The sequence below is a fragment of the Pempheris klunzingeri genome, chromosome 18 (genome assembly GCF_042242105.1).
Source record: "Pempheris klunzingeri isolate RE-2024b chromosome 18, fPemKlu1.hap1, whole genome shotgun sequence".
NCBI lineage: Eukaryota > Metazoa > Chordata > Actinopteri > Acropomatiformes > Pempheridae > Pempheris > Pempheris klunzingeri.
In genome coordinates this window covers 11427356-11452532 of record NC_092029.1, presented here as the reverse complement: position 1 = coordinate 11452532, position 25177 = coordinate 11427356, and the positions used below count along the sequence as shown (strand labels likewise).

The following is a 25177-nucleotide window of genomic DNA, read 5'->3' as shown; positions in this document are numbered from 1 at the left end:
TGTTTAGAAAATTATATTTTTTACATCATTTCAACTCCTACTTCATGTTTCATGTTTAATATTCTTGTTATTTTTCTTTTGTTGCAAAAAAAACGTTGATGTCAAATTACTTTGGAAAATGAAGCAGTAATAATAAATTGATTATCACATTCATATACAAATTTAAAGGTTTGGAAATTGAGGCAAACTGAGGTGTTTAGAACTTTGGTAGTTTGTTTCTGTCCTCTGTATCAGTGATCTGGGTGGTGAGAGCAAAGTCCAGTAAATCAATACGTAGATTTACCCCAGACTGCAAAGTGTTGAAAGAAGTAGAGCCAGACAGTCCAACTAAATCTTTATTCAGCTTGAGAAAATGTGGCCCAGCCTTTAAAGTGAATAAATACAGAATACAGGCATCCGTGGAAGTGGACCTGTATCTGTGTACACTTGTGGTTGTAGTGAAGCAGACTTCAGGATCAAACAAATTCAGATTAAACAGATTAAAACAAATAAGAGAGGAAAGAAGCAAAGACAAAAGCACTACGTTTGTCATTCACCTAATAAAAATCATTGAAATTACGATGTTTGAGACCTATACAACATACAGATATGCAAACAGCATTGAAGAACTGGCCAGCTTTTTATAATATAGCACACAAACACTTGTGCTGCTCCTGCTGGTGAAGCAAACTGGAAACCAGGAGGTCTGTTGCAGCACTGGGTCAACCCAGCATGCACCGTGGACATTGTGATGAGCACAGTGCTCAGAGGATGATGTTGGATGATTTCTACATTTGAAGAGATGATGTGATTCTATTAATATAAGGCACTTCACAGGCGTGTGGAGTCACTCATTTTCTTGAGAAACAAATTTACAAATTGTATAAATATTTTTTCAGCATCAGATTTTCACATGTATCAGTCTATGACACTGAGGCTTGCTTTGATTTTCTAACAACCTCGCATTTATCGTCCCCACATACTCCCAACACAACAACACAACTTCAAATGTCCTTTGCGATGCTAGTTGTGATTGTGCATTTCCATCCACAAACTCACTTTCTCACCCCCTTCTCTCTCTCTCTCTCACACACACACACATATGCACACATGCATACTGATCTCCAAATCTCAAAAGTATTTCATAAGCTGTTTCATGATTGCACAGATTTTAAGCCCATTACTGATGTATAAATTAAGGCCTCAGACTCACAGTCTTCACTCAGGTGCTGTGACTGCATAGACAAAAAAGCAAATGGAAACCAACATAAACCTTCAGTAGCAGGTCTGCATATTCTTCATTGATTTTCTTGCATTGACAACCACAACAATTACATGAAAATCACTCATTTCATTTCTTGGCAATATAAAACATCTAAATACCAGGCCAGTGGATATCACAGTTAAAATGGTGCAGTAGTCTAAGGCTTTTATTTGTAGTAATTTGCAGTCTATGCCAGTGATTGAAAAGTGGCAGTACTGCCAAAAAAGCCCATTGATGAAAGTGACATGTAATGTCTTCAAGGACTTGAAAGCTAAAATAATGACAAACTTCATGCGTTATGTTCGGGGCTTGATGACGGCATCTCAATACCAGCTGACATTTACACCGTTTTCTTCCACTGAATTACGGAGACAAGCAGATGTTTGGTTCAGGTCTTCATCCTCCTTATAGGTGGTACAAAGGTGGGGAGGGAGAGGTGTCAAAGGTAAAATGGGTATTATTTAAACCCCTCCCAAGCGCTTTCTGACACAATCCCTCTGCTCATCCTGCTGATGCCGGCCAGCTTGACTTTGGCGCGAGCTGTCCACCTGACAGCTGTTGAATCCTTGGAGTCCGACAGGTAAGCATAGCGGGATGAGTCCTCCTCGAGACCCCGGCCCCCCCAGGAGGCCAATTCCAACGGGAGGCCTAGAGAGTCGGGGAAGGACGCTGGCAAGTCCCCCTTCTGGCTCTTGTCCTCTGGGGCCTCGTCGGTCACAATCTCAGTTAGATTCTCCAGGTGTGGCGGCTCCCAGCCCTCCATCTTCTCCAGTTTCTTGGTCGGTGAGATTTGCCTCATCGTCATGGTAACGCTTTCCCAGAAACAGTGGCCCTTTTCTGGCTTGTCCTTCTTTTCCCTCTCCTTCTCATCATCCTTGATTTTCTTGTGAGACCTTTACAGAAAAACAGGACAAACTTTAAAGTTGCTGTTACACAAAATTTCAGCACATAAAATAACCAGTTGACCTCTCACACTTTAACTGGAAATACAACTAACCTAATGTGTATGAGGCATCCTCATACAGCAAGCCATTACTTAGGAATTCCCGGTTGTTTGTGACAAAGGGGTGATTAATTTAGGCTTTCCTCTTCATACATGTTTCACTTCCTCTGAGAGCCTGAGAGTTAATAAGTGCTGCCAAATGAATCCTTTTCTTACATATAAACAAATATAAGTGGTTGAACATGGCTCCATTATTTCCTGACAAGTTTGTAAATATTTTTGCTGCACACACTTGACCAATAATGGCCACTGAGTATATCCACTGTACAATGATGTGAACCAGGAGCAATCTGGGCAGGTCTGACATACAGTTTACATGCTGGTGATGATATGAATATTTATAGCTCAAAGTTACATATAGCTAGTGTTGCCAAAAAGTAATCAACAGCTTTCACTTTGATTGTACTCAGGCCAAGGTGACAATCTGAGAATCCTCCAGACTTTACATTATACGTCCTGGCCACTTTATTAGGTACACTTGTACAGAATGCAATCCAGTAAAGCAGCACTGCTTCATAATCTCTCTTTGTGAAGAAAATCACGGGCAGTTTTTATGAAAACTTTCTGAGAGATGTTAATTCAACATGAGGTCGTGGTTAGTGGTGGTTCTGTACTGGCCTGCATTGTATTGAAATGTGTATCTAATATTCTTTCTCCCTCGTGTTGGTAAATGGATTTGGCAAACATTCGATACACCTCTCCATACAATCATGTTAAACATCATTGCAGAACACAACCTCAGTAAAAACATGTAGTTAAATTAATATCTCTCTGACAGTGTCTGTCTCAGCCAAACATTATTATCCTTATAAAGGTCGAGTACATGGCTGAGCTGCTACAGTCACTTAAGACTAATAAAACAGACACAGACTAATAATACAAAGCACATTTAAACTTCATTTGACACTAAAACACACACAATTGGCAGAACAGGACTCTCAGTGTGTACTAACAATCAGTGGTGAAAGAAGTATTTAGAGCATTTAAAGCATTTCAGTAAAAGTAACGATACCATCATTCAAATCCTTAATGTTCTGCCTTCAAGAAAAAATACTTATTAGCAGTTTAATGGACTTCAAGGAATAGTTTGAAATTTTGAGAAGTACTACTTGAAATACAAATTGATAGCACTCTCATGTCTTTGAATGAGCTACAGTCGGCATGTGGCTAGCTTAGCTTAGCATACTGAGTCTGGCTCTGTTGAAAGCATAGACTATAAGAAGTGGACGTAGCCACGTGACATCACCCATTGGTTTGTGGACTGTTATTTTGAAGCCTGAAGTTTGGCTTTATGGGTGTCGCCATCTTGGTTTTGGAGCCAGAGGTGACGTTCGATCCACAAAGAACACCCTTGATTGGTTAGTCACATGGTAGTCCTGCCCTAAACAATATCCCGCTTTATGGTCTATTTTACTCTAAATGGGACTATAATTTACTAAATGAATATCATGCTGTATTAACAAAGACTTTTCTCATAAACTTCCATTCATTCTTTTTGGAGCCAGCGGAGCTGCCCCCTGTTGGACATTAGAAAGAATGCAGGTTTAAGGCTCTTCTGCTTTGGCGTCACTTTTCAGACCTGGAAGCCATGTCCACTTATTTCATACAGTCGATGGTATGTGTGTGTGTGACCTCACCCTCTGCGGTCAGCCAGCTTTACTCCGGTCAACAAGAAGTGTTCGTCATCTTTAGAGGAGAACATCTTCTTCTCCCTCCTGTCTTTCTTGGACATGATCTTCTTCACCTTGGCCTCCTGGCAGAAAAGAGAGCATGTGATTTTGAATTGCAGAGCAAAAATGATAACTCTCATCTGTAGCATGTTAGTGGGGTTTTTTTTAAATCTCTGAGGCCTATTTGTGTGTGATTTGTGCTCCCTGAAGAGGGTGATTTCATAAAATCATCATCACTGGAATTTAGAAAAGCAGCATTATGTTCAGATTAATGAAAGCACATGCATGAAGCCTTCACTTTCAATTCTGTTACAGCCTTCATTGGCACTGGCACTTAAACTGAGTAATATCAGAGAAACATCCATGATACATCCAAAGAAAAAGATTGATACCACTTTCATGTTGGAATGCTTATCTTAGTTTTGCATAAACACTTGAACTGGACTGAAAACTACTAGCCAGTCCACTGATAAAAATAAATAAAATAAGATTACAAGATTGCCAATTTGTACAAAAACTATAGTTAATCTATACAAAAAACAAAGTGCAGAAACACCACATTGTACTTTCACAGTAGGTTATTTGCTGGACAATTTCTTGTCAAATAGATTCTGTTACCTTTGGATAGAGACAGGCTAGCTGTCTCCCCTGTTTCCAGTCTTTGTGCTAAGATAAGCTATAATGCCACATCCAACCACCCAACAATGTTCTTATTCCTCGTGGACAGATGAAACTACAGATTCAGCGTTATGGAAACATGAAGAGAGAGCTTGAGTGGCATTGACTTGGCAATAACATACAGTACATTCCAGTGGAAGCCCCTCCACTCCCTCTGAAACTCCCCCAGACTCCCCCTTCACATCAGAATTCCTCCCTTGCAGCTTTCCACCAAGTGCAGATACTGCCCTCCACAGCGATTATGGAACAAACTTTTGGCTCCGTTTCTCTCCGTGCCTGGGAAGAATTCCCAATGTCAATTGTCAAGGTCATAACATTCACTCCTACTCACATCCGTGCCTGCCTTTGCCTTACCGTTATCACTAACTTTCTCAGTACTCACAACATCATTTGATGAAAGCATCTGAACGTGGTGACCCCTGCAAACTGTTTCTTTTGTTCCATTATTTTAACTATCAAGGAGGTGCGTGCATGCAGAACACCAACACACATGTTTCATCTCTCCAGAGGATGTGAAAGCAGTTACAACAAGCAAACGGTGAGCTGGACATGAAAGCAGACATCTCTCAAACCAAAAAGGAACACATACAATAAGATGTGTCACCAGGGAGAGATCAAGCTTCAAAGTTAAGATAACATGAACTTAAACAGAACATTTCATACTGTTGGTATATATGGGCTACACAAGCTCTACATCCACTCATACTTCCACTCAGGAACTTTTCTCATATTCAACTACGAGACCTTCGATGGATTTGGAACCACTTTACTCGGCCTAACTTCGGTATCTCATAAGGAGACAGGCACTGTTGCTGATATACGCAAAATCAAATCCTCCTCATCCCACCTCTCATCATCGTGAACATGCCTCAGGGCAAGAACGCTGCCAGTTTCTTGGAGTTTATCATCATCATGAAATACAGCTACTCTCAGCTATTTCAACACCCTGCCTCTGCTTTTCCTGTCCCTCTCCTAACTCCGTTTCTTGTTTCCTGTGTGCTGTCGAGTGTAAACCATGGATCAGATTTGCTGTAGTTTGAGCTTTGCTGAACAGAAACCAGAGATGCTAAAACAGAGTGAGTGCATCTGTGTATATGTGTGTGAGCATAAACTGTGGCTAAATTCCAGCTGTGTATGTGCATGCATCCATGTGTGCACATACAGAGGCCTGCCTATTCACCATTCTCCTCAGCATTAACCTCCAGGTCTCTGGATCCAAAGCAGCTCAGTGCCCAGTAATCTCTCCAGCCAAGAAGCAGGTAAACCAAGCAGCTCACTGAGGCTCGCTGTGTGGGGGAGCTTTACCTACAGCTCCTTGTCTGGCAGAACAATAGAGCTCTTATTGGACCAAATTCTTCCATCCATACCCCCAGAGATGGAAGCTGGGAGATTAAAGAGGCATTTGAGTTTGGAAATATTACTAATTGTGGTTATAATCCAGCCAGAAGGCAGGTCATTGCTTTTGAAGGTTACACACAAGCCTTCCTTTAGGTGGCTTTGGATGTGCTTTTCTGATCATAGACTGTATAAAAGAAGCAGACACCTGCATTCCTGCATTCTTTCTAAGCAGGGGGTGACTCCGCTGGCTCCAAAAAGAAGTCTGATTAAATGGGAGTTTATGAAAAAATGATCCTACTTCTCACTTGATTTATTACCTCAGTAAAAACATTTCTATCGAGTTTATGATCTCACTCACTAGTTTCAAATCTTCTTCAATACAGAATGATGTTCATTTAGTAAATTATGGTCCCATTTACAGTAAAGTAGATGACAAAGCAGGGCATGCTCACTCCTGGCTCCACAATCAAGATGGCGACAGCCATAAGGCAAGGTGACAATTTTGAAAATGCCAAACTTGAACCTTCAACATGGCACTCCACACCTCATTGGGTGACGTTATACTGGCTACGTCCACTTATATAGAGTCTATGGTCCTGATGCATCTACAGTCTTTGTTGCTTGACATCTTTTTCGTGTGTCTCTGCTACATGCTGTGGCATCAAGGCTACATCTAACAATTATTTCCATCATCAGTAACTCTCTAGTCTTTTTTTCAATTGATAAACGATTTAGTCTATAAAGCTGGAATTATGCTCCTTTGAGGATACATGTTAATAACCCTACACAAGAGTAAGGTGTTGTGGGTAAACGTAGGTTGCAGAGGTCCAGTTCACCTCGCTCTGACAGAAGGTAACAATATCCACCTACAAGCACCTCACTAATTAACATGTTGCATCATGTTTCTTTAATCTAAAGTAGAAAAGAAAAGTTTAACAACTGTAGTTGTAGTTTTAAATGGGATTAATGCCAACTAGCTGTTTCCCCCAGTTTCTAGTCTAACCTCAGCTAACTGGGTTCTGGTTGTAGCTACATTTGTTTTGTTTTGGTTTTATTTTTGTTTTTTTTATAGTGGGAAAAAAGAATGTTTTGAAGGTACAACTTGATGAATTTTACATTGAAAAATGGATGTACAGCACTGTAGAATGAAACTCCCTCCGCCTAGAAATGGGATCAGCCTTTTACAGTGAAAAGATAACCTCTACTTCCAGGACTCCTATGCCTACTTTGTGTGTCCTAATATGAGCATAAAACAACCGACGGTGGAAGAATTGTAGCCTTTCACAGTGTCAGAGCAGTCTGTGGCTATTTTCAGCCTTGTTTTTCTTCCACAGTGATTGTTCCCATCCAAAAGGCCCAGCTCCTCGAAAGAATGCTGTGTTTCCTTCCCTTCTCCAGCCCAGCCTCACAAACAGGACAGGTTTTGAAATATGTCCTGTGAACTAAGTCACCTACAGCAGATATACGTACAGTAGGCAGGCAGCCAGAGTTCAAAAACAATACACTGTGAGTATTTGAGGTTCACGCTAAAGCTTTGCGTGGTCAGAAGAGTTCCGATACGTCCACATCTTTGAGTAAAGGCTTGTTGTCAGCACAGATCAGGAGATATTTCATATCTCTCATGGACAAAGACACAGCACATAATCTCATTCACACACACATTGTTTGGAATGGGAACAGCTGCAGATAAAGTTGCCTGCACATACAAAGTCCTCACACCCACATCAGATAACCGGATATTTACGAATACGAAGTTTTCATGCATGATGACAAAGAAATTTTCTCCACCAGACTCACTATGATCTTTAGCCTACTTTACATTTACCTAAAAACATGCCTAGTCTTTAAACCTTGGATCTTGTTTTGCCACTCAAGGTCCATGATTTAGCAAATTGTGTGTGTATTGACCTGCAGCACCTGTTCATAAATCCATCACCGCATGTATTTGAAGTTCTTCATCAGTCCTTAAAAACTTGATTAATGTTTTAGCTAATGAAGATTTTTGTAACGTGTGAATTGGTTGCCAGGAAACATGTAGTTATATTAATGGAAAGTCACTGTGGCATCACAAGCTATAACATAAATGCACAAAATCGCAGTTTTAGGAGCCAAATATACACACAACAAATATACACAGCTTAACTGTAAAATTGAAAATTGTAGGTATAACTTTCTTTTACTTATTTTAATATGTACACATTGAGAAATACATGTTTAGTGTTGTCAGGTCAGATGCATTAACTATATCCCATTACATATTTTACTCCTTATTAAAAGGGTAATAGCTTAGCCAGATCATCAAAACCATTTTTTTTTGTAAAGTGAGTGATCCAGCGAATGCATGTAATGATCCCTTATGACACACAGAAACTGTGTGCACAAAATTACAGAAAGTACATTCGGTCAAAATTGAATCAAGTTGGTCTGTAAACTGTGATGAATGTTTACTGCAGACAGTTTGGGTTATAACTTTGCTGCTTGTTTTTTCTTACAACTAAGTCTGACTAACCTTAACTAAACTTGACAAAGGGTTTGTTTGAAAATTGTATGATCATCTGACAGCTTGTGTTTTGGTTTTTTTTTGCTCCAAATGACTCATCTGACTTATCCTTTAAATTTTTACTCTAAGACACAGTGACCTCTTTGCACATTTCCAAACAGTATAAGCACACACACGCAACCTAACAACAAACAAGAGAGGTTTCCAGTGATAAGGTTAAAGATAAAGCAGAGGATGACAGCTGAAGTTTGGCGTGTTTACAGATAAACACTGCAGTGCTCTCACCCCCCCTGCTTTACCTCGGCTGCACCGTCAAACACTTTGTGGTCCTCTCACAAGGAGAAGCTGTCTGTGCATGTGAGTGCATTGAGGCCAATTAAAGGATGTGGAAGGTTTTAATGGCGTGACATTGATGCGTTTACATGTTTACACAACCATGAGTTTAATGAGTGCAATATTGCGGAGCTTGTGTTGTTGTGTGTGTACAGTCAGTAAGACGGTTGAATGAGTGCATATCTTTAGAAAGTAAATGTCAGAGGCAAAACTGTGTAAACTGAGTAAAGGTTTGGAGGCAAATAATGCGTTTGTGTCTGTGTTCTGTCCAAATAGCTGTAAAGTTGTGCTGTTTACCTTGGATACTGCAGTGACAGCTTCCTCCTCCTCTTCCTCTCCTTCTATGTCTTTGTCCTGAGACAGACACACACACACACACACATGCATACGCCAGCAGTGAGTTAACACAAATAGAAACCGCCAAACACAAACACATATCCACACTTTGTGGCCAGGATGTGTGTGTCAGTGTGTGTGTGGAGTGTGTGCAGGCTTTCCTGTAAAAGTCAGGGCAACTTTTTTAAAGCTGTAACATAAACACACTGTGTTTGGAGAGTGAGATGGATGGATGAATGGATGGTTGAACGGATGGATGGATGGATTTGTTTGGCTGTTTTTTTTATTTCTCTTATATCCTTTGTATAATATTTGTGATATAGTTTCATTGTTGTTATTATTTTATGTGAAACACTTTGTTACTTTAGTTTGGTTTGAAGAGTAGATTAACAATATGTTAACTATATAATATGTACATCTTATTACTGTATACACTTTTTATTACAACTGAATTTTTTTCTCTGTAGTTTTTGTGTTTATTTAGGAAGACGCACCAACCTAGGTCTTGTTGTATGCAAGTATGATGACAACACATTTTAGTGTAATTGAATTATGGACACCTGAGTCTCCAAAGACTTCACTTGAGACTTGAAAGCAAAAACTTTCAAGTATCTAATTTGGCCCTAATTAAAAAAAATCCCTGTAAAGTAAATAAGCTATCCACAGGTAGGCCTTTCACAGGCTTGGACTATAAAGGCTTTTGACTTGACTTGGAATCACGCCACAACACTTAAACAAAAAAAAACATTCAATCATAAGAAGAGGGCAGCGAGAAGTCATCAGGCGTGCAGCTGAGCCTCAGATTACTGAAGTGAAGCCAGGACTCCTGTGAAATGATCAAAGCAGTAAGAACTCCCAACATCTAATGACTCCATGAGAGAGAGGAGGAGAAATGGCGGTTGGACATGTCTGAGCAAAGTCTGCTGGGCCTCCGCCACCTGAGCGGATCAAAGACCCACTCTCACACACACTCACACATACTGATTGCTGACTACTGTTGGAGCATAAAGGCATTAGCAACTTGGGACGGAGGGTGAGAGTGAGGGGAGGGGAGATTCAGAGGGGGAGAGAGTAGTGATTCGGTCCTAACAACAGAAAGCTTTCGCACCTCAGGGAGCCATTTTTTTGTCTGTCTGTCTCTCTTTCCCTCTTTGACTGAGTCTGTGTGTAAGTGTGTACATTTTAGCCCAGTGTTGTCTTTTAAAAAAGCCAGATTACCAGGCAATAAAGACGCACAGTGAATTTCAATATCAGGGTACCAACAGTACTTTCCAAAAGCCATTGCACACCAACAACACCCCACGTTCTCCATGTCCAGGGACTCAGAAAATTTTTCTGCCTGCAGTGCTGGTATACATCACCAACCACTTGCCAAACAAAGGAATGGTTGGTCATTTTTTTCAGAAATACACACTGTTACGAGTGAGATAAGAAGTTTGATACTCCTGTTCACTAAATATGAAGCTACATAGCCAGGAGATGGCTAGCTTAGCTTCGCATTAACACTGGAAACAGGGGGAGACAGCTATCCTGGCTCATGCTCTAGTCACGCAATGTTGAAAAAATTAATATTGTTATGTGTTGTGTGTCTGTTATTCCAACTTGGGAGTGTTTACACATTATTCTGCGATGATTACCCCTACTGTCAGCCTCAAACACATCATTTAAAAAAACCTAAATTTGCTATTTTATGAATAATAAATAATAATTATGAAGCTCCTTGCTGTAGCTTCATAATTAGCATGAAGATATGTGAGTGGTACCAATCTTCTGGTCTACATCTCTGTAAGAAAGCAAATATGTCAAGTTATCATTTTAAATGTAAAAAAAAATCCTATTTTTACCTTTCCTTTCTTCACCTCTAATGGTTTATATGTGCTGTCTGAAGTTTTTGCTCAGACCTGAGTGGTACTCTAGTAATCCCGCATCTCAAAGATGGCTTTCATGTGGTGTTATTGAAGTATTCAGGTGTGTTACTGCTTTAAGCCGTGAGCAAACAGACACACACACCTCCCGCATGATCATAGCTGCCTCTTACAGCCTGTTGGACTTCAATGGAGAGTGAGTGGTGAGAAAGCAAGCTGTGGCACGGGGCCAGTGCTGCAGTCGCCCTAGAGCGCTGTTGAGGGAGAACAGATATTAACTTCAAATCCTGCATTTTGCCTTAACCCTCCCTTTCCCCTTTATGTTCTCCATCTTATCGTCTGTGTGTCTACAAATGTATTATCCCTTTGTACCTGTCTGCCTCTATCTGTCTGCCTGCTGCTCTCTGTCTGTACGCCTTTACACTGTTCAATTCATTTGTCAATTTCCCCGTCAATCAACTTAAAAAGAAACAACAGAGTGTAAACAAAGTACAACAGAAACAGACCCATGGACACAGGACATAGAAAATCAGGCATAATAAAAACCATCAGTTCATAAAAAAGTTGAAAACTGTAATGACTTTCCCCTTTTATACTGGGATTTATATGCATAACGTACTCGTATTTGTGGTAGGAAAGAAACTTGAGGTGTTTTAGGGTGTTTAGAGTGTGATTTCAAATGTATCAGAGCACTGACAGACAGACACTGACACTTAAGTCCAGTCGGCTACAGCTGGAGAACATAAACTAAGTGTAATTACTGCCACTGTACAGTGACACGTGTCTGTACTTGTATTAACTACAACAGGGTGTGTGATTTGGTTTAAGCAGGGTATTCATTTGATAATGTTGAAACATACTGTACTCCCCTGGGGTAGAGAGATAACGTGATAATGGGTCACTCCTTTCGCCTGCGTCCAGGTGCCTCACACTCCCTCTTCCTCTCCTTTCAGTTACCATGCATCAGTACAGCATTCCTGCCTGTGTGGTTGCTGTAGCTGCTCCAACAGGCACCATGTTGGTGTTCACATTTGCTGTCTACTTGTGAAACTCTCTTAAGTTTAAATCATCCTAGATATTCAGATGAAGGCTAAATAAATACAGACTCTACAGGTCTCTGGGTCCATCCCTGTATCACCTGGATAAACGCTGGTGAAGAAAGTGGAACATGGGGCCTTTGAGAGAGGCCTCTGACCCAAACTGATCCAGTGGTGATGCCCAGCAGCCACCAGATCAGACTGTGGTTGCTCTGAGCAGTTTTAGGTGTAAATGTGTGTGAGAGCGGGGCGCTGTTTTTGAGGAAAAGCCACTGGATAAATAAAGGTTGCAAAAAACACCTAAAAATGAACTACAGTGCGATACAACAACACCACAAAGTGAACGCTTAGAGTTTAATCAGCAGCTATCTGGCACGGTCTGAACAAAACACTATGAGCTGCACAAAGCTAGAACTAAGACCATTTTATTGTACTGCATTAGAAATTCAGCTGTGTCTGTTACTGTGTCCACCTTTCTGTCATGTGCTGTGCGTATGGTATATTTTTTTCTGTAATTTTCCTTGCCTTGTTGCAGAAGCACACAACCTTCACATGACACTCCTGAATGACTAAACACTTCATCTTTAATATTGTGTCTAAATCTGTATAAATTGAAACAAACATTATCATACTACATTAAATAATATTACTCATAACCCTAGTTTGAACCCTGACTTTCCCCTTATAGTTCTCTTTATGTAGCTGTAAGTTGATTACATATTTGTCAAATTCAGTCTGACATGGCTGATTATCTTTGGTGGTTTAGCGAAATTGCTCTTGATAATCTATGTTTTCGCCCTCCCGACTGAGTGATCAGACAGTGTAGCCACTGTGGTTTGAATGAGGGGAAGGAAAAGCCACCATGTCCAGACTGTGTTATCATAATCCTGGCTTCATCCTGTATCGCTGCTGGGCTGGATCTGCTTCTTCACTGAGTTTACGACATTTTATGATCCAACCCCTGACCCCTGCATCTACTTTATTGCCATGGCGACTCGAGGAGACCTCCCTGATGACTTTCCCAGGAATTGTGAGGGAATCTGCTGCCCTGATCTCAGATCAGCTCGTACGGCCAAAGTCGTTTTGGTGGCCACCGCTGGAAAAAGAGTCAGAAACTGAACTCAGAGCAGCTCTTCAGAGGTAAGGGCCACAGGCGTTGGTTCCCAGCGTGGAAGTTAAGAACAGCCAATAAAACCCAGCCAAGGGTCACAGATCTCGACATTATCATAACAACAGATGAAAAATGCTGGGAAATGGTGTTGGCAGAGCTTCCCAATTGCCTACTACATGACACATTTATACATCCAGTGAATTCTGTGTGGCAGTACACGGAAGGCCGACAGTGAACACAGCCTGACACAGTTTAGTTCACAATGTTTGAAAATGAACTTTTTAATCATTGTTTCGTCTTTAGTAAAAATAAAAATCATCCAAAAAATCTAAGCTTTTTTGATCTGTCTATTTTTCTTCTCCTCTTTTATTGTTATCTCATTTGTTAATGTGTAGTTTACAAACTGTAACCTTTAATATGCTGATTAACTCTCTCTATTTAAGTCTGATTCATTACATAGTTTAAAGATTTTATCACACGTACTGTGAGCTGATTAGACACCACAAGCATGACGGCAGCACAATATTTTGACTCTATTATGACTTTAAGAAGAAGAAAAATACACTGAGTTTGAACTGGTATATTTATCTGGAGATTCAAAGGTTTTTATTTTGTTATTTTATTGTTTTGTTGTTATGTTATGTTTCCTGTTACTAGAAATCAGCAATGAAAGTCATCTCATATAAACTCTGTTGGTAATCTAATCTTTGTTCCACGGGTTAAAAATCCATTTTACTATAAGAAGCACAAGAAATAATCACGTAAGCTTGTTATTTATTATGAGGCACGGCTGCTGCATGACTGTGAGCCTTTCTTACGTGTGTGTGTGTGTGTGTGTGTGTGTGTGTGTGTGTGTGTGTGTTGTGTGTGCGTGTGCGCATGTGTGTCTTATCATGGATTCTTCCCATTACCTCCCAACACCTTGACAGAGCCCAGCTGCCCGCCAGTGCTGGTAAATATGATACAGAAGCTCTTAGACCTCACACAATGCTGTTTGCCAGAGAAATGTCGGACTGTGTGTGTGTGTGTGTGTGTTGGTATCTGAGTGTTTATCACTCTCTTTTTTCCAGCCACACAGTAGATTAACACAACATGTAGACAAACATGAGCTGTTCCGATCCAAACTTTGATCTTTAAGCTTTATAGGTTAAAACTAGATTTAGAGTTTATAAGTTTAAGACTAAAATTACTTCTACTGTACTTTAAAGGATGTACATAACTATAATATTCCTATTTTATACATATGGATTTATGTTGTCTCTGAAGCTGAGGAACACAAGCTGCAGTTTATATATTTCAACAGTTTTACAGCGTCCATCTAAAATAAGATAAGACTGGTTGGGATATTTCTGGGGAGACAAAGGGGCATCTCTTCTTTGACCTCTTGGTGTTTTCTCTCACCCTCCTCCTCAGCTGAAATGACATTTTGAGTTTAAGCACTTGTCCTCCTCCTCCCTCCCCCTCAGTTAACCAGCATGAGGTGTATTTGGTCACTTTCTAGGAAGGTTAGCAGCTTTAACAGAAAAGTATTTTGAAAAATCTAAACTTTTTTTTTATTTGTATACTTTATTTCACTGGAAATGTTGAGGTCCCATGATCTGTCTTCTAGTAGTTGTGGAGTTAATGAGGCTGAGTTATTGAAGTGATGTAATGAGCGTCGGTCTTAGATTGAAAATCCTACAATAAAGTTAAAACAATTAACCTGTGCTTGTGCCTAGTTATATCATTCATATCTGGTTTACAACTGATTAATTAGTCATTTATTTCATAATAGTTTGTCTATAAATAAAAAAAACACATTTTTCTCTAAGCATACAGTGTTTTGGTGGTTATGCCTCTGATAATTCATTTTGATGTCCTTGTTCCATGGAAATCCAAAAACAAGTGAAACGGTGGGCTGAACTAGTGGAATCATAAATGTTAACACAGTCTTTTCTATTTGTAACCATGTTGACCCAGGATCATCAGTGACTGTCACTGTTTGACTTTCCTCTCCATCCGTCTCATTACCTTGTAGGAGTGATGATAGTGCCAGGACATGTCGTCTTCCTCTGACGCATAATCCACCAGCACTTTACTTTTGCTTTTCTTGAACATATCTCCACTTGTCGCCGAAACAAGCCGCCTTGCTCTTCTGGAAAAGTTGCCTTCTTTGGCCAAAAAAGAAAAAAATCTAAAGTTTACCGCTTGGCCCCGTTTTGTCCGTTTTCTGCGACGCACCACCGAAGCGCGTTCCGCTCTTGTGGTTATTTCTGCAGCAGCAAATCCAGGAGGCTTTCTCCATAAACAGCTTATTCATTCATAGAGGTGCCAGGAGCTGGAAGGATAGAGCTTTTTTTTTTTCAATGACGCTCACTATTTCGTAAGTGTTTGGCGTGGTGTTGGTGCGTTTTTAGGGCTCCACCACCTGGACCTCAACTCGTCGCTCCTCCCATAAGCCCCCCGCTCCGGTTCCTTGAAGTTACCATGGCAGAAGGAGGAAGCGGTCATACGTCTCATCTTTGGCCAATGCAAGCACCGAGCTACGCACCCATGCAAAAATAACGTCACTTTTTTTCATGTTCTGAATGAAGTGAGACTGGAAAGGACGCGGAAAAGGATATTTGGATTGTCTGACACACTGAAACATTTTGCACTGCGCAGGGAGTCAAATTTTGCAAATAGATGAATTAGTTTTTGTTTGAATTATACACTTTGTTTATGCAGACCTATTCCTCAGGTCCCTAATGTGAGTTCAAATGACAATAAAACAATATAAAAGTACACCATTGCAAGTAAAAGTATTCATTACTGTCAGCAAAATGTGCTTAAAGTGTCCAAAAATAACAGTGTGTGTCACCGTCATCATCATCATCTCTCATCACATTAAATATTATTGAATTATTATCACTAATGCATGAACATATCAGCAGTATTTTCATTTTGCTGCTGGTCAATGTGGAGCTAAATTTAACCACTTAACATTCTGCTCATCTTTAACAATTCACCATGTTTTATGAAAGGTTCACAGTAAAGCCACTATGTGATCTTAATTCATCATAAACATATCTTCCATATAAATGCAGTGAAGTAAAGAAGTGCAGTATTTCACGTGTGGAATACAAGTATAAAGCAGTAAGAGCATGGAAATACTCAACTACTTCAAAATGTTACCTACAAACTTGAGTAAATATACTTACAGTATATATGATGAAATGTTTATGTTGCCTACTGATATGTAAATATATATCAGTTATTGAAAGAAAGAAAGAATCTAAATCTAGGTCTTGTTTGGTTTTTTTCTTTATTTAGTCAGCGTCAAAACAATGTGTGGAAGTATTAAGATGAGTTATTTTGGTCAAAGGTCTTCACTCTCCACTATTTTCTCACAGATTTTAAAATAAACTAAATCTTTTCACTTTTTAGAGACTTAATCAGTTCTTCTTGTCAAATCTGTATTTGGACGTCCTTGACATGAAAATAACTGGTTCATAGGCTGGTTTTAATCTAATGTTTCTGGTATTTACTATATACAAAGACTGTTTGTGTTATAAGATTAAAAACCACAGCTTTGTATTACAGAAATGTCAGTGCTTTACACAGTTTTTCCTGTTTGGAGAACAAGTAGAAATGTGAGTGTAATGTGGTAATGTGTTACACAAACAGAAGACAGGAATTAATATAGAATAAATCTCTCTCTCTCTTCCTCTCTCTTTCTCTCTCTCTTCCTCTCTCTCTCTCTTTCTCTCTCTCTCTAAGAAGTCCGACGCCAGGGGAAACAAATGACACATTATGCTGGTGGGCTGACCTCTTAAAATAGCTACAGTTTAGCGGTGATTAAGACCACTCACCTGATTCAAAGGTCCTTAAATTCCCCTTTCAATGTCCACATTATACAGTAAGTCAATGAGGAATGTGGATTGGTAGATGAGTAAAAATGTACAGGAAAAACCAAAAGATACACACAGGCTCTATCTATCTAGTTTTTGTGCCCAGAAAAAGCTGTGTGTGTGTTTTTGCTGCCATGTTCATAATGAACTGCTTCAGTCTGGTGTCAGCCCTTCATGAGTACTAGCTGACACAAGGCTGTTGGGACGTGTCCATCACCTGTCAACAGGCAGGTCACTGACCTCTGACACTGAAGGTCATCAGTGGGTCAACTGTCCATCTGAGACCCTTTCTGGGACAAGTATTCCCACAGTATCTTTCCAGTGGTTATTTACAGTCTAAGTTGCCCTAGTTTCCAATGCCAGTGACCATCCGTCCATCCATTGTCTGTACTGCTTATCCTTGAGGGTCGCGGGGGGGGGGGGCTGATATTGGTTGAGAGGCAGAGTACAACCTGGACTGGTCGCCAGTCAATTGCAGGGCCAACACGTAGAGACAGACAACCACTCACGCTCACACTCGCACCTACGGCCATTTTAGGCAATTAACCTAACCTGCATGTCTTTGGACTGTGAGAGGAAGCCGGACTCCCAGGAAAAAAAACTCCACACTGAAACATTCAAGGCTCGAACCACAAACCGATACGAACCTGGAACCCTCTTGCTGTGAGGCAACAGTGCTAATCACTGTGCTGCCCCCCACAATGACCAGTTTTTACAAATTAGAAACCCCTCACATTACTGAAATCTGTAGATCTGGGAGGACAAACTGACTCCTTCATACTGTAGGAGAATGAATTATACAATCAAACTAAATACTGTTTATACTGTATTTGTAATTCTTGCTCATATATACCTGCTCTTGTATACCACTCTGAGGTATAATAACTTCTCCTATGAAGACAGATTTTTCATTATGACAACCTTGTTTTGATATATTGTCCTTCATTATTAGACTCCACTTATGGGGGTTATAGTTGTTAGTACATTCATAGACACTTATATCTGCTTATAACTACATTACAGTGTTATAAACCTCCATTAAATGTTTATATCATGTCTGGAAATGGTAAATAGGGAGATTTGAAGTCAAGTGTTACCATGATGTAACTGCTGATGATTACTCACTAAAGGGTCAGCATGGCCCCATTGTAAGGACCATCTATAAGGTAAATCCAACCGTCACGCCACATGTCATGATGTACTCTGTGTATACGTCACTCTGACGTCTGCTGTTCTGATTATTGATACAGCAGGTCAGGTCTGACAGGGTCACACAGTCGTGTGACACAGCTGGGATTATCCAGCCTGCTTCTGATGTCTCACATGGATACAGATGTACTGTTCAGCTTAAACTGTAGATCTAGGCCTGAAGAATGTCTCTGGCAGGCTGCTTAACTCCTTAACTCCATAATTGCTTAATTGTGCTTTACCAAGACTTTAGAACAACTAAGACACTTTGTTTGGCAGAAAATGCAGTGCAGCTCTATAAGGTTTCTCTAGATCAGGGCTTTGTAGTATTTTAAAATAGTTAGTGTTTTATTCTAACAAGAACCTTAGAGAAAATTTAGAGAATTATCATCTAAGCCTGCAGCTCCCTTCAGCTCTAGGGAGCTTTATAGCGACTTTCAGTTCATTGTTTTAGTTTTATAGCTAAAATAGAGCAAAAGTTGGATTTACATTCACCAGATGGCCAGAAACACAACTCCAAATGAACGACAATGTTGCCCTGTGACTGCTGGATGAGTAAATACACAACCATTTATCATGTGCACTATACTTTGTGTATACATTCCACCAATATTTTGACTTATTAATGTAAAGAATCGCCTAAATAACCACAACAGAGATGTTTTTCCTCCTGTCATGGTTACACAGCAAACGGAAGGAGTCAGCTGAGATTAACCATGACTCAACAACTATCTGATGAGATTCCCAGGTCACAGGGTTGTCCCACACCAACCCATGGGACCACATCAAAACTTGTTAGCCAAGAACAGAGATTTAGAACAGAGACCAAAGCTTTAATTATGTTCACAGGCCAGCTCTCAAAGATGTTCCTTAGAGACTCTCCGCTGAGTGTAGCTTTAATGAACAGTTGGCATCTGAAGAGTGACTTAAAACTGCTATATTGCATTCAAATTACTGTCTAAATTTTTTGGTGTATGTGTTCATTTATTTAGGAGTTTGATTTCTGAACATTGTAGAATATTTGTATGTAATCTCAGTTTTAATGTAAGAGCTGCAATACAAACTTATGATCAGGCAATGAAGGTCAGAATAACAAAGATATCTTTCATTAGTGGGAGAGAGCTTGTTTCAACAGGAGACACTGTACTGCAATTATGGATTGCCCTCAAACCTTTAAACACGTTTGCGCAGCAATTTAAGGAAATATGGGAGGCTGAAGCACCTAACTTAACAATTACTATTATGAGTACTCTCCCTCATTAACAGAACAAGCACTTATCATTAGTTTTTAGTTGTCCTTGTCCTTAATGTCCTTGTCTTCTATTTGGCTTTAGCAGGAGTTAGAGGGCAGTACATGCTCTTTCACTCATGCAGTTGAGCTTTGAAGTAAATATAATTTTAGATTTCTTTCCATTGGTCCCTCAAACAATTGTACATGGCAGTTAGTATTTTATGTCCTTTACGTGTTTATTATTTATTATGTATTTTTATGTATTTAAATTTAACTTTAGTTTTATTATTGCAAGAGGATATGCACAATGCACAAAAAGCATTGTCAAAGACTGCCTCCCAACAAGGTAATTTTCAGTCACACCTCATCAATTCTGCACAGCAGACCTAAAATAGACTGTATGTGTCTTGGCGTACACACCTCTGTGTGTTTGGTAACAAGCTGCCAGGTAACATCACGCACCCATACAGCTGCATTTTCCCTCCATCAGTCTGTGAATTAGCCAAGGACACAATATACACCCAATCACATACATACAGCTCATATCATAGATTAATATTGTTGTTTTTAGGTTATTTGCATGCATCTGCTAATCTGTGTTTTTGTTTTAAGATTGTGATGGAACAGGACTGAAAAAAATAATTGGTTCCAGTACACAAGAGGTGTTTTAATGAGCTTAAGGTAGAGAACGCATTTAAAACAAGGCTAAGCTCTGTTTAAGAAGAGCCATTTAAAGGGAGGAAGAATGTGCCGTGTCACCGAGGACACACACACAAACCAACTGGCACATCCATCCAGCTAAAAAAGGAATTCTGCTTTATCATGCCAGACCGAGTTTTATGTTTGTTTGTGTGTGAACAAAGAAAGACAGACTAAATGTGTCCAGTCATGAAAATAAACCAAAATATTTGAGCACCTGGGGGCAACAGGAATACAGTGCAAACAAAACGCTGACAAATCACCTATGCCATACCACCCATATTATCTTTCATGCTGATATGGGGAACTCAGCAACAATTAACAACAACAGTTTCTTACTCACACATTTGGCTCCTTTACTCATTTATAGTCATGTTTCTGGCCAACTGGTGAATATAGTGCAATATTCACACTCTTTTTAGATCTGTTTTTGGTTTCTACCAATTCCTGATTGTGCTCATTAGCTTGTCGCTGTGTCTGTTTGTTTGCTGCTGAGCAGCTAGTGTGCAGCAGGTTTATCCAAGCTTCTAAGCTACTGGCTGCCTCTGAAAGCAATGAGAGAGCTGTGAGAGTGAAATTTAACAGTAAAGTTGTGGGTTAGACAGCTAAATATTGATCTGAGACTTGCTATAAAGCTTCGAAAGGCTTAGAGGAGATGCAGAATCTGGTGATAATTATCACCACTACGAGTAACGCCTTTCACATCGTCACACTGTTTTCACACTGCCATTTCAAACTTTATTCTATAAAAATATTGGTTTTAGTCCATGTAAAGTAAAGAAGTAGCTTTTTGAAGACTTTTCTGTAAAAGTTATTTAAAGTTACATGTGGTGACACAATGACTGTAAATATTTCAATATGATTACACCTTGTCAACCAGTCAAACTCTGAAGAGGTGTACTCTGATCATTTATTTAGGTGGACCCTGAGAGCTTTCTCGTGGATTATTACACTTTATGAGGGATTGTTATAAGTTCCTTTATGCCTCTGATGATGATCTACAGTATACCTGACCAAAACTTTCCCTTTAAACTTTCACCTCTCAACACTGATCCAATATAATGACATAAAGTATGACCCCTGAGAGAATTTGTCTATTTGCTCACATTTCCTCTATAAGGAAGCAGGTCAGAGGTCAAAATCTGCAACAGAAGTGCCTCCCCCGGAGCTGATAGGGATTCGGTGTCTTGCTCAAGGACACGTCACTGAGGCGTTTACCTGATACTTGCCAACACTGGTGATTGACCTCGGGACTTCATTTGAGACTCCATGGCCATTTAGACAGAGCTGACTGACACATGCGAATAACGCTTTTCTATGTAGTTATCATGGCCTGCAGCTGGATCACATAAATTTGTTTGCACTTTCAGCCTGTCTTGTGAGTTGTGATCGCAAACAACTTGTTGTCTTGACTTAAGCTGACACGGAGTGCTTCTTGGAACTGAATCACCTGAGGCGACCGTTACAGAGCCTAACGCTGATGCAGCTGTGCATCATAGATAGATATAGAAGGCTACTCTTGGTATTTGCTCTCATTTGATATGGGTATGATACTGTAAGATTATAATCCAAGAGACATAGCGATCACAACTCATACACTGCATGAACATACATACACACACAGGCAGTACTGAGCCTTTAAATGTTTAAAAGACCTTGAGGATATGTCCTTTACTCCATCTCATCCATCTCGTAGCAAAGACATTCAGCTCTTTGTTTTTGGCTGTAAGAGACGGTAACAAGAGCCTCCTGAGGAGAAGCCACTGAAACAGACACACAATGGACCTCTGTGTGTGTGTGTGTGTGTGTGTGTGTGTGTGTGTGTGTGTGTGTGTGTGTGTGTGTGTGTGTGTGTGAGAGTAAGAAATCGTGTCTCTCTGTTTCTGACTCCTGGCTCTTCTCCTCCCTGAGGCTGGGAATCTGATAAAAAGCCCAGATGAACGGTTGTGTTTCCCTGCACAAAAGGCTCCTGACAACCGCTGTGATGTTTGTAATGTTTGTCAGTATCCAACTAGAGGTCTGACCTGCGCTAATCCTTGAAGGTGTTGGGTGCTCCCAGTATATTTCCACATATTTTCTACGTAAAGCTCAACTCTAAGCTACCATTATATCCAGGGGGGCATGAGTGTAACCATGAGTGTCTCCTACTGGGATAGATTTAGGCTTGTTTTCAAAGCAGCTTAGATCTATAACTGGGTCAGAACTCTGTGTCTTAGCCTTGAGCATGTAATGATAGCAGCTAACTAGCAACACCGGAGGAGACTGTCTGATGGGCAGATCAACTGGAGTAGAGCGATGGTGAGTCAGCAGGATACATCTGTTTGGAAGACAATATCGATGTCTGGGTGTAGAGTGACAAATCACAAAAGTCATTAGTGACACAAATTGACATAAATTTAAAATCCAGTTGGAGCATGTCATAGAGTGCTGACCAAAAAGTTGCTCTGTGCATCAATGTAATGTGATGGTGGACTATGCAGGTTTACTCACTGGAGTTTTATAAGACACCACTTGTTTGATTCACTAATCACTGCCACTGCTTATGTGGGGTCAGTCAGGTCACATTCTGTACAGTACACCCATTCACACACCCAAATGTATGACAGGGAAGTAAAGCCCACAGACTTGTTGCCTCCAAGTGAGTAAATGGCTGAAAATCAATGCTGACCTCTGGTGCATGGAGGAAGTATTTCTTCTTTTTCTTACAGATTCTTTCAGTGAGTCACAAATCAAGTCTTCTTTTTTATTTATTCTTGCATACAGAGTGATTAAATCATATAAACCAATGCATGCTCAAAGGTGCTTTGTCGCATTTATAATGCTTCACATCCCTAAGGCAAGCCTACAGAATGCCACCTAGGATTGGCTAATCATCTGTATTTTGTTATTGTGATTTGAGAGTCACTTGTGTTGATTAACAGTGATCATCATCACAGACTGTCTGGTAAATGCACAGTAGGGCGCACATTTTAGATATCTATACACCCTTATACTGTATATATACACATGTATGCAAATCTGCATAATACATATCAAGAAAGCACCCCTATGTCTTTATCAAGATAACATTTACCTGTAATTAAACCACAGCACAAACATCTGTACATTTAAATATAAGCCCTGATAAGTTTGCATTTGAGACATCTCATGCCTTTGTGCCACAGTGACACTAACAGCAGACAAACAAAAACCTAACAAACAATCAAAACTGGCTACGCAGCAAAGACCAATACATGATAAACACTCTACTATCCAAAACCATCCCTCCATCACCCATATCATACAACCATTTGAATCCCTTGTTCAGTTAGAGTCCCTTTGACATGCTTAAACAACATAAATAACCACACCTTTAGTGAGCGATCTCATATGTAACAATAAGCTGGTCTAAAACAGACAGGTATCCTAAGAGGATCTGTATCACAGCGCTCACCTTGTGATCTGTTTACATGCTGATCTTTACTTATATATTTAAACTATAGACAAACCAGAACAGGACATACAATCATCTTCACATTTATAACTGATCATTCTCATTCTTCGTCGGTGATACATTCAGTCGCTGTCAAAGTCGGGTTTCTTTTCCAATACAAAGCATTGTGCACAACACATACACAACCAAAACAGCCTATCTATGTTAAGAGACCGTGGTGGTCATTCATCTATATTCATCTTGTCTGACAGTGGTGTGCAACAGGGAGAGACCCGGGTGGGCTGACGTGTTGGTTCAGGTGGTATCCAGGATGGCTGTCCTGGTTGCTCTGCCTGACAACAACACAGCAGCGCTGCGTGTCAACCCAGCTAGATGTCACCCTGTCCAGCTCACAACAGAGGCTGGTAGCACCCAATGTCGTCTTCTACTAATCTCATACAGCATCAACACAATATGTACATCATTTTTGTACAAGATATGTACACAAAAAAGTGCAAAGTAGCATTGCTTACACACCAAAAGTCACACATTTCTTATGTTTCTGTTTGTAGAATATTTTCTCTGTGCAATCATAGGAGTTGAGTGCAGGCAAATAGATTGAGAGCCATTTCTCACTTTCTCCTCTGGTATTTTGTCACATGACACATTGACACATTAGAGAGACATCAGAAAGGCCAAAACTCATACTGTCAACTCCAGAATCAAGAGTGGACCCTTGTTTCTCTGAGCTGAAGCTGCTTCTGGTGTGATATCTCTCCCCATGTTTCTGTCTCGTTCAATCCCAGCCAAGAAATCCAAAAAGAGCAAAAAGGTCTCAACGTCTCAACACTGGGCTGTCCTCCCAAAGAGGAGGGACATGGGAGCTCTGTGTTACATCATGGAAATTGCCAAAATGCCAGAGGAGAAGCAATGGTGATTAAAAGACTGAGGGTTTTGGAAGAGATTCCCTGGGGTTCAGCTTAAGCTGCTTTTAGAAAAGGTGTCTTTAAAGACTGGAAAAAACATTTTAAATGGTAAATTCTGACTCCCATGATAAGGCACGGGACATCGGGAGAGATTGTGGTTCAAGTAAAATATCAACCATGTTCATCAGAAACATCAAAAGCTGCCCATCTGTTTCACTGTATATTAGCCATAAGAAAGAAACTGCACTGGGCTTTAAAAGGGGTAATTTTTCTTCTTACTGCACAAACGGAGCCTTAAGGCAACAACATCTTCATCTCAAACACAACAAAATCAAAAATAAAATCCAGAACAAGGATGGCACTGGACTTAAACCACACATATTAGTAGGAATGCACAGAGAAAAACAAAAACAGAAACATAGACCCTGTTAGCATCACGTCTCTCAAGCTCTCTTTCTTAACAAGTTGCTTTTAAAGGAATAGTTAATATTTTGGGAAATAAGCTTATTTGATTTCCCGATGAAATCATTGAGAATATTTATAGAACTCTCACATTTGTCCAATAAATGAGGTTAGCTTAGCTTAGCACAAAGACTAGAAACTGGAGGAAATGACTAGCCAGGCTCTGTCAACCACTCAGAACTGAGAAGCAGTATGAAGAAGCATATTTCCCAAAATGGCAAAATATCTGTATCTGTATGTGCGTGCATGTGTGTGTGTCCCTTTCCTCCATCCTTC

The 25177-nt window shown here is 40.1% G+C and overlaps 1 protein-coding gene across 1 annotated transcript; it reads right to left on the bottom strand.

Annotated features, from left to right (window-relative positions):
- Positions 1-1048: 1048 nt before the first annotated feature.
- Positions 1049-15248, bottom strand: LOC139218086 (testis development-related protein). The gene is made up of 4 exons (XM_070849622.1): positions 15125-15248; positions 9063-9119; positions 3884-3999; positions 1049-2136 (listed from the first exon to the last, which is right to left on the bottom strand). The coding sequence occupies exons 1-4, from the start codon at positions 15209-15211 to the stop codon at positions 1701-1703; spliced, it is 696 nt and encodes a 231-aa protein (XP_070705723.1). The 5' UTR covers positions 15212-15248; the 3' UTR covers positions 1049-1700.
- Positions 15249-25177: the final 9929 nt, after the last annotated feature.

Excerpts from the sequence above, each read along its gene's own strand:
- LOC139218086 (XM_070849622.1), bottom strand. The coding sequence starts at position 15,211 with ATGTTCAAGAAAAGCAAAAGTAAAGTGCTGGTGGATTATGCGTCAGAG. Across the intron at positions 9,120-15,124 it reads ACTATCATCACTCCTACAAG|GACAAAGACATAGAAGGAGA; the intron begins GTAATGAGACGG and ends TGTCTGTCTCAG. Across the intron at positions 4,000-9,062 it reads CTGTCACTGCAGTATCCAAG|GAGGCCAAGGTGAAGAAGAT; the intron begins GTAAACAGCACA and ends CTTTTCTGCCAG.